Source organism: Carassius auratus, chromosome 19 (genome assembly GCF_003368295.1).
Source record: "Carassius auratus strain Wakin chromosome 19, ASM336829v1, whole genome shotgun sequence".
NCBI classification, from domain to species: Eukaryota; Metazoa; Chordata; class Actinopteri; order Cypriniformes; family Cyprinidae; genus Carassius; species Carassius auratus.
The window spans coordinates 19,385,810-19,396,014 of record NC_039261.1 but is presented as its reverse complement, the minus strand read 5'-3'; the positions used below and the strand labels follow the sequence as shown (position 1 = coordinate 19,396,014).

At 38.2% G+C, this 10,205-nt stretch overlaps 1 protein-coding gene across 1 annotated transcript; it reads left to right on the top strand.

The window, feature by feature from the left end:
- Positions 1-2,193: 2,193 nt before the first annotated feature.
- On the top strand, positions 2,194-8,223 carry LOC113119726 (uncharacterized). Its single transcript, XM_026289350.1, has 2 exons — positions 2,194-2,396; positions 7,115-8,223. The coding sequence occupies exons 1-2, from the start codon at positions 2,363-2,365 to the stop codon at positions 7,927-7,929; spliced, it is 849 nt and encodes a 282-aa protein (XP_026145135.1). The 5' UTR covers positions 2,194-2,362; the 3' UTR covers positions 7,930-8,223.
- Positions 8,224-10,205: the final 1,982 nt, after the last annotated feature.

The following is a 10,205-nucleotide window of genomic DNA, read 5'->3' as shown; positions in this document are numbered from 1 at the left end:
TGGAAGCAACATAAAAAATGGGCACCAAGTTTCTCGTCAGAGGAACTTGAAGTTTTGCTGGACCTTGCCACAAGGTCAGAGATCACACCCCTATGGTCCACTATAACCTGCACGTTTATGGCTGCGTATCCCTTTCGCGATATGTACGCCTGATCAATCACTGATGGATTTCCGATAGTGATGAGTGTGCCACCCACCAGGCCCAAGACTCTGGGGATGCCAGCAATGGCATGACAGCCCTGGTGCTCCTCCTGGACTCCTGACGTGTTGCTGGAATGTAATGAATGTAATGAATGAATGTAATCCCCAGCATGGCGCCGAAGGTCGTTGGTGACAGTGTGGACGTACCTCCACACCGAGGTCTTGCTCGATGAAGCTCTCTGTAGCAAAAAACTTTAGTGCTGCAAGCAGCTGGACTTCAGGGCTTAAAGCCGTCATGTTAGCCTGGAAAGCGCAGGTCTGAGAAGGTCAAGCAGCTCCATAATGAGCTGTCTTGGCAGGCAAATTTTTTTTAATATAGCCACGTCAGACAAAATGTCAAAAGGACTTAAGTTTTGCCAAATAAAAAAATTTACATGGACTAAACATTCAGCCAGCCATGTTAGAACACACAAAAATCAAGAAAAACAATGTTGGACCATAGACTGTAGTGTTGGACAGGAAAATCATGTAGTCTCGCGAATCCTACCGCTGCTCTTCTGATCCATTTCTGGTGTGAGTTTGCACTGTGTGGAGGATGCAACAAAACCTCATCAGAGCCATAACGCGCCGCTGACACATGCAGTGGAAATCGGGGGTAACTTGGCCTGTCCAACACTACAGTTTATGGTCCAACATAGTTTTTCTTGATTTTTGTGTTTTCTAACATGGTTGGCTGAATGTTAACGTTTTGTCCTGTATAATTCTGTTTATTCCGCTCCTACAACTCCTGCAATTAAACTCAACAACACCTTTTTTTTTTATTGTCCTTGTAAAAAGGACCTGTGGTGCCATATTGTGAGGTTTTCAAATTTGAAGATGTACCTCTCGTCATCTATTTCTGGCCTCCTAGCAAGAATATAGTAATGTGAAATACAATTGAGAGTTTGCACAGGGTGTTTATTTTGAAATGTAAATTATTTTTTGACCTCTATTTTGTATTTGCTGTGCAGTTCGGACGCGGCGTGCATCAAAAATAGACTAGGCGCCTATCTTTAGCGAAGCGGCGTGGAGAGCAGCTTCTGGGGTGCATCTGGTGTAAACAGAAGCATTGACTACAGTGACCACAATCCGCTCCGGTAGCCGCGTCGGAGCCGTAACACGCCGCAGACATGTGCAATGGAAATCAGGGGTGAAACAGTGTTATGTGCTGCACATCCTGGCCCTGATAAGCATCAAAAGTCCAGTCATCACCGGATGACAGGTTTGACCCAGCTAAACTATGAAATGGACTTCTCAACCATTAACAGGGTAATACAAACTTTAAATATACCACAATATGGTATGCCACACTGCACTTTAACTCCCAACAGTTCAACACTGGACTACACATACACACTGCATTTAATACAATACCCTACCCGTTTCCTCTGGATACCATCCGATGCACATCCAAGACATTTCTCTATTCAGTTCACATACACTCTGTTGTACCTTTGCATATTTTTATGTGTATATATGTTTACATAATGTAGAATGTGTACATTCTGTGTATAGTGTATAATGTGTAGTGTTAACGAAGTATGTCTAATAGTACACTGTGTGTACTGACTATATGTATGTGCATATTGCACATTTTCACCTGTTGAAATCTGTATAGTTATATGTTAATTTTTTCTGCACTTTCTGGAGCAAGCTCAAAATAATTTCACTCACCAAGGCACATGTGCTGTGGTGATGTGACAATAAAAGTGACTTGACTTGATGAAATATCTTGATTCTAACCTTTATAGATTAGTGGGTGATGGTCAAAGGAACCTAATAATTTAATATATTAACCATAGATAAAAACCGGTATTTTACATAATTGACAGATATGGGTGTCATGCCATAACATAATTTTAATTTTTGCAACAAATCATAACATTCAACAAAGCTCAAAACATTGTGTGTGTGATTGGTTATAATGCGCAGTGCTGTAAAAATGCGTCAGTCTAAACACTGATCGGTCTGCGCAGCGCCGCTTCAAGCCCAACACACCGTCAGTCTGTAGACGGCAACTGAAGCAGACGGAGGATTTGGAGGTTAGAGCTTGTAATCTTTTTTCCAACACCCATTAAACAACTTAACAAACTTTTAGTCTAGGGATTTAAATGAAGAAAACTCTTCACTGAAAGCTCAATTAGTTAACTAGCTCGATCGCTCTCGGAAACTTTACTCCAGAATGAGTCAGCTGACAGAAAGGGAACAAGGGGAAAATTATGGCGTTACATTTTAGTCAAATGTTATGCGCGTGTAAGACATGCTCACGAGCACATTATGTTATTTCACACGCGCAAAAATGAACCTTCAGCTGGCATGATAAAAGTACTCGCGCACAAATTCAACAACCGAGAGGTGTACATGTAGCTGCGAGCGAGCGCCTGGCATACTCGCATAGGTTAACTCTGCTTGTGCAGGGGAATCCTGCTCGCGCGCAGCGGGCTTCTGCTCGCGGAGTGCTGTTTTGCTCGCGCGGTGGATTTCTGCTCGCTCAGCTGATTTCTGCTCGCTCGAGTCTACATGACTTTTGACAATTTGGGGGCGGAAACCAAGGAGGGCACTGACCCTCTTATGATTGGTCACTTTCACACAGGGACATCCTTGTACCTTGATTGACAGCTCTCATTACAGGAAGCACGGAGTTGGGTTAAGTTACCACCGAAGAAGAGTGGGAATGAGTTATAATGAGTTTTCTAATATACATTAAATGTATCTGCACGTATAAAATGCTGCGCTGATCATAGTTAAATCAGTTACCATCGATGAATATACACTCTAGAAACGGTTGGGTCATTTTGTTGGGCTATTTTATTTCTTTTTAAACACTTTTGGGTAGTTTCAAATTTACCACGTGTTGGGTTAAACCTGCTGGGTTGCGTCGCTGGGTTGTTTCAGGTCAGCGCTGGGGTTATTTAACGCGCCTTGAAGATCGCTGCCCAACTGTCATTTTGGAAGAACAACGGGGCAAAGCCACGGCTTTCAACGATTGTAAGGTAAGTTTATTTAATGTTTTCTTTAATAATTAATTTAAATTGGCAGAATTATAACTTTTTTTGCGGCAACATTACTGTTAAACTTCTATAGGCCAACATTATTTACGTTATATTATGAACAGTTTACCTCAAACGGGCAACCTACTTAACGTTACTCACATAATCGTGCTAAGGTATCTAAGACGACAGATTAATACAGTTTTATTAAGTTTCAGACAGTGACGGATGGCTGAAATATGCGAATACCTGTGAAAATAGAGGAAAAATTAGTTTGTGACACTGAAAAGCTCATTTAACATTTAAGTGAGTCAAATTAGTTCAAATAAGTGAATACGACTATCTGCTCTAATGTAATCGCCTGCAGTTGTCAATATCGACATGGGTTCAAATAAACCGGTTCAGTAATTCTCGAACAAAGTGATTCCCGGAAAAGAATCGACGTCTCAGGGCATTTCAAAGTGCGCGCACGCACAGCGGACGTAGGCCGAGTTAGTAATGATTTAATGCTTGTGTGGTTTATAAAGACTTTTTACATACAAGTTATAATTCAAAATGTTGTTTTTTCCTTTCAGAAAAGCACATGGATACACTTGTGAGAGAAAAACTCTTCGAGTGCAGTCTTATTGAGGCATCTAACGGTAAGTTTTACATAATTGTTTGTCTGTTATAATCAACTAACGTTAACCCTCACTTAACTTAAACGCACATACATTTTTATTTCGTGCATAAAGCTGCACTTTATGTAACTTTATGTTCAGATTACATAATTTATGAGCGTAAACTTCATATACCCATTTTCCAGATCATGTTTTTGACTTGTCCTTATCACTTTGGTACACCGATAAGTGTATATGGACTGTTTTAAAGCTGGGGAGTAACCCAGTACCTGCGTGACTTGTCATAGAAATGCAGTGTGCGTGCATTCAGTGTGATCTCCCTTATCTGTGCCAGTGACTGTGTGTGTTTGATATAGCCAGCCCAGCATATTAACATAAAACTCTGATTTATGACTGGAACATCCCATTGATTAGACAGTTTGAAAGCACACCTTTCAGCCAACCACTAGAGCATATTCTGCTTCTGTAGACCAACTCATAGGTGAATTTAACTCATAAACATGATGGACTCAATTTCATGATGAACTTCACACAGTTAATTGAACTGAATCACTGTTTTTAACAGTTAACAAATTAAAACACTTTGTATTTTCTTTTACTTTATTTTATAGGTTGGAACAAACATGGAATTCTTTAACTGAGCAGAGTACACAAAACCCCATCCAATTGTCATGCCGATTTAAAAATGCCAGCAGATCTCTCAGGCATTGATCATAATTAAAGGACAGGTAAGGATATTCTGGACCATTTTCAAAAGGAATTGCAAATTGTATATTTAATTGCATTTTTCCACATGTGGACGCATACATTGTGACAGTCCAAACGCAATTGAAACGCATTTGAATTTCAGATGCCTTACACAGAAAGCTGTCAATTTGTGTCAAGGGTGGGACTATACTATGGGGCATGTTTGTATTGAGAGATATTTAGTAGTTTTTACCCCAAATCTCTCACTGTTTCCACTCTGATGCATGTCAGCAAAACAACATTGCAGTTCTACTCTGATTTACCTATTTGCATCTTACCCTATATTTTATTCATCAGGTGAAAAGCATTTTGCACAATTGTGTTTGAGTGATGTCACCTCCCAATACTAACACTCTCCATAGTATGGTCCCACCTCTGACAAAAATTGACAGCTTTCAATGTGAGGTATTGGAAATTCAGATGCTAAAGTAATTGCAATTCCATTTGAGTTTTGGCAGGTAACATGTGCCACCAGATCCAGTCTGTATCCAGATCAGAGGGTCACTGCTGTCACCCGGATCCAGTACGTATCCAGATCAGATGGTGGATCAGCACCTAGAAAGGACCTCTACATCCCTGAAAGACAGCGGAGACCAGGACAACTAGAGCCCAGATACAGATCCCCTGTAAAGACCTTGTCTCAGAGGAGCACCAGGACAAGACCACAGGAAACAGATGATTCTTCTGCACAATCTGACTTATTTTCCTATTTAATATTGTAAAGCTGCTATGATGCAGTATTTGTTTAATATGACAGGCTTATTAGTCATAATACATGGAAAATACAGCTGCAAACGGACTTTGCTTTTCCATTTGAAATTTGGCAGTCCCTGTGCATTCATGAAAACGGAAACAGTAATTTTTGTTCAGTGTTTTTGAAAGTGTTTTTGTTCAAGATTTGCAATTGTGTTTGGATTATGTCACAATGTGTCACATGTGGAAAACGCAATTGAAAATATAATTTGCAATTCCTTTTGAAAATGAGCCTTCCGTTGATGGGCACTATAACAGAGTACACTGCTCTCAGGTGTAGCTCTTTGCTTCAAATCTTAAGTGTTTGACAATAGTACACCCAAAAATGAAAATTGTAATTAATTATTCACCCTGGTCTGAAAGCTCTCGAAATTCATCGAAAATATCTTAACTTGTGTTCTGAAGATGAACGAAGGTCTTACGGGTTTGTAACGACATGATATAAATTTATAATATACATTTTAGGACATCTTTAAATTATTTTACATTTAAATGTAAAAAATGTTATTTGTCAATGTCATTTCACTGTGTATTTAAATAGCTAAACATGTAAAAATGTAATAGTTAAACAGCTAGACACCGGTCATTCCGAAATAATTTTCTTATTTATTGCAACTGTATTTTTTTTTTTTTTTTTTTTTGGGATTTGCTGGAAACAAAAAAAAGGGGAAAATTGCATGTTGTTTGTCAGTGGTACAAATTTGTGAATGTCAGATTCCATTAAAATTATTTTTAACAGTCTAAATAACCTGTATTCTTCATTATTTATTAATCCATGATTGCTTTGTTAAGCAAAAGTGAAATTATGAGAATAACCCAGCAAGAATAACCCAGAACCAAAAAAATTCAAACACACAAAGGGTAAAAATTCCAATCTTGGGTTTTCTCAATAACCCAGCATGCTGTTCTGTCTAATATTTACCCAGCGCTGGGTTGCCAATTGGGTTATTTTTAACTCAGCTTTTTTTAGAGTGTATTAGCGAACGATGAAGCCTGCGATTTGTTAAGAAAGTTAACATTAACGTTACATATTTCCTAAATGAATCATAACATAATTGTTTTCACATGTACTTTTACACGTGAAAACAATTGTTATGATTCAGTTAGCCTAACGTTAGTTGTCTAAGATGCAGTTTTTAAAGATTAAAAGTTTTAAAATGAGTGTCTGTCGATCAGCATCACAAGTGTTGGCTAAGGCGTTAGCTTCAGAACGAATAGGCTAGCTAGTTACGTTACTTGTTGCTCAAAAATATGTAACGTCAATGTTAACTTACTTAACAAAACGCAAAATATACATCGATGGTAATTGATTTAACTATGTGCAGATACATTTAATGTATATTAGAAAACTCATTATAACTCATTCCCACTCTTCTTCGGTGGTAACTTAACCCAACTCCGTGCTTCCTGTAATGAGAGCTGTCAATCAAGGTACAAGGATGTCCCTGTGTGAAAGTGACCAATCATAAGAGGGTCAGTGCCCTCCTTGGTTTCCGCCCCCAAATTGTCAAAAGTCATGTAGACTCGAGCGAGCAGAAATCAGCTGAGCGAGCAGAAATCCACCGCGCGAGCAAAACAGCACTCCGCGAGCAGAAGCCCGCTGCGCGCGAGCAGGATTCCACTGCACAAGCAGAGTTAACCTATGCGAGTATGCCAGGCGCTCGCTCGCAGCTACATGTACACCTCTCGGTTGTTGAATTTGTGCGCGAGTACTTTTATCATGCCAGCTGAAGGTTCATTTTTGCGCGTGTGAAATAACATAATGTGCTCGTGAGCATGTCTTACACGCTCATAACTTTTGACTAAAATGTAACGCCATAGAAAATACAGATGAAGGAAAATCTGGCTCTGCGAAAGATCTCTCTGATGACAAAGATATGGAGTCGCCATCTAACGCCGGCAGCAGATGTGAAGATCAAACTGAACCATGTTCTGGAGATCTCTCCAAATATATGCAAGATGGAAAGGAAGACATTGTGAATATTAAGGAAATAAACGAAGAACAACGGAAAAGAATCTCAGAGCTGGAAGATAAAGTAAATGAAGTAATCAAAAAGCAAGAGAAAAGAATCGTAGAGTTGGAAGATAAAGTAAATGAAGTAATCAAAAATCAAGAGAAAAGAATCGTAGAGTTGGAAGATGAATTAAATGAAATAATCAAAAATCTACAGAATAGAATCTCAGCGCTGGAAGAAAAAGTAAATGAATCTGAACGAATTCTATGGCTTTACGGTCTACCAGAACAAGAAGGAGAGGATGTCAGGAAGCGTGTGATTGAAATCTGCAGTACCGTGGTCCCGGAGGCTGCAGGTAACTTTCCTCATCATATTGGCATCGCTCAACGCGTAGGGAAGAGAAAAGAAAGGAAACCTCGACCGGTCATCATCAAGTTTTCAGATAAATCAACCAAGGAGCTTCTGTTGAAAACTTCTAAGAGTTCCGAATATCACCGTTCCAGTATTTTAAGTTTTGAGAAAGATTTAACAGCGAAAGAAAAAGAAAAGCGGAACAAGCTTTTGCCTATAGTTATAGCTGCACGCAAAGAAGGGAAAACTGCATATTTCGATGGTGCCACAGCTATAATCGACAGCAAAGAAATCTGTGATCTTATTGATGCTGATGCCGATGTCTCAAGTTAATTGATTAACAAGAGATGAAAGCATATAATTTAAAATCAAAGGTAAATTGTAGTTTGAGAATAATAAGTAGATCAATAACATACCCTAGTACTCCATTGCTAATTTGTGTATGCTTGCTAGTATTTTATGTTTATGATTTTTTATTTAGTTGAAGAATGTTATGTAATATCATGCTATTATATACGTCACTCGTTTATACAGGTTAATACAGTAAATTGTATTCTTTGGTAGGTGAAAAAAAGCACTTGGTTTAAGTTGTTTTTCAAGAGAATATCTTAATTTGTTCAATGAGAAAGGTATTCGCTACTTGTTTAGGACAAATTAAGTTATATTTATAATTTATTTAAAGATTTCAGTGATTATTATTATTTTTTTTTTTCAGGAAACTCATGCAGAAATGTTTGATTTTGCCTTTTGGATAAAATCAATGGGGTTCTGATAAATGTATTGAAAAGTATTAAGTATTGAAAAATCTAAAAAGATGATGTCTCAAAAAATGTTTAGGTTTTAGGTAAGGAAATATTAGAACACGAAGTAATGTTTCCATCTGTGTTAAAGGGACTGATCAAGCTAATTTCCTATGCAGGTAAATATTTACTAGAGAGAATTAACCAACTGGACTCAATGTACTAGATTTAAAACCTCTAGTATTAAGATACTCAAATGTAAACTATGTTTTGCTTCAAGAGCGCAACCAAATATTTGTGGTTTGTGTTACTTTCATTTATTCATTTTATCATCCATTTATTATAAAGTCATTTATATTAATCATTTAAGCCATTTATACACTAATGTCATTGCTTTATTAATTGATTAGTCATTTATATTGTTTTAGCTTTTTCCATAAATTTTCCATTGTTATTTAGTCTTATAATTGTGTGTTTCAGGGGATGTTTGTGTGTGTGTGTGTGTGTGTGTGTGTGTGTGTGTGTGTGTGTGTGTGTGTGTGTTTTTTAATGCAGACCATGATGCAGGCTGTGAATATCACATCACTTTCCTTAATGATGTCTGGGTTAGTGATATGTTATAAGTTCCTACACTACACATGACAGGCTAGTCAAAACTTTTAAGTTACACTAATAATTGTCTAAACATATCTGAGTAAAATCACCCACACTCTAAAAAATGGTGGGTAAAATGTGGACAAACCCAGGGATAGGGTTGTTTTGGGTGAAACATTTAACCCAACGTTTGGTTGAAAACCCACCGATCCCTGGGTTTGTCCACATTTCACCCAGTGCTGGGTTATTTTAAAATATATTAACTGGAGAAGTAGCCTGATTAAAACATCAATAAAAAAAAAATTTGGATTTTACTACATTCTGTGTAAATGGTGACTGATAATCAATAATGTACAATTAACAAGGTGGTGGAAATGATAGAAATTGCGTTTCAGAAGAATTTACAGTCACACTTTATTTTAAGGCTATTAACAAACCATTAACTGTGTCTTTCGCCTCACTAAACTCCTAACTGGCTGCTTAGTAAGGTAGTTGTTAAGTTTAGGTATTGGGTAGGATTAGGGATGTATAATATGGTCTTGCAGAATGTGTGCTTTATAGCCACTAATAAACATGATAATATTGGTAGTGAATACTGAAGAGTTACTAAAATTATATCGATATGCCAAGGACGAATGATGCAGTATTGAATCTCTCTTTTTGACTCTTCCATTCATCGGTTGAGTGTCATTATTTCCCAGAATCCTCAGAGCTGACTAGAGCTGAAGATCTTGGCCCGAACCCGACGGGACCCGAAGGGTTCGGTCGGGTTCTGGCTTAATTTCTATCATCTTACGCGGGCTCGGGCCGGGCTCGGGCTTGCGCTCCGGTTTGCGAGGTAAACGAGCGGTCATGTGATGTGTTTTGATTAGCGCGAGAAAGATGCGAAAATGAATGCTGAGCAGGTGTAATGGAGGCTTGCCTCTGGTGATTACGTTTTGGTTGCACCAGCAACTAAAGCAAAGTCTGAGGTGTGGAAAAGTTTTGACCGTGTTTAAAATGAGAATAATGAGTGAATAATGACGCACCATCAGTGAGCGCAGGAGCGCGCTGAAGACATCTACAGTGGATTCAATCATTTTCCTCCACAAAAACATGTAGATCTAGCCTAATCTCTGTGAGTAAAGGTTTTTCAAATGATAACTAAATATTCATTGAGTCTTAAATGCATAATGTTGACAGAGTATATTTACGCTAATGTTGGCATTATTCTTTTATTAAATAAAGCAAATCCGGCGGAGCCTTTATCTTAATTTCGTTATTGCCAAATACCCA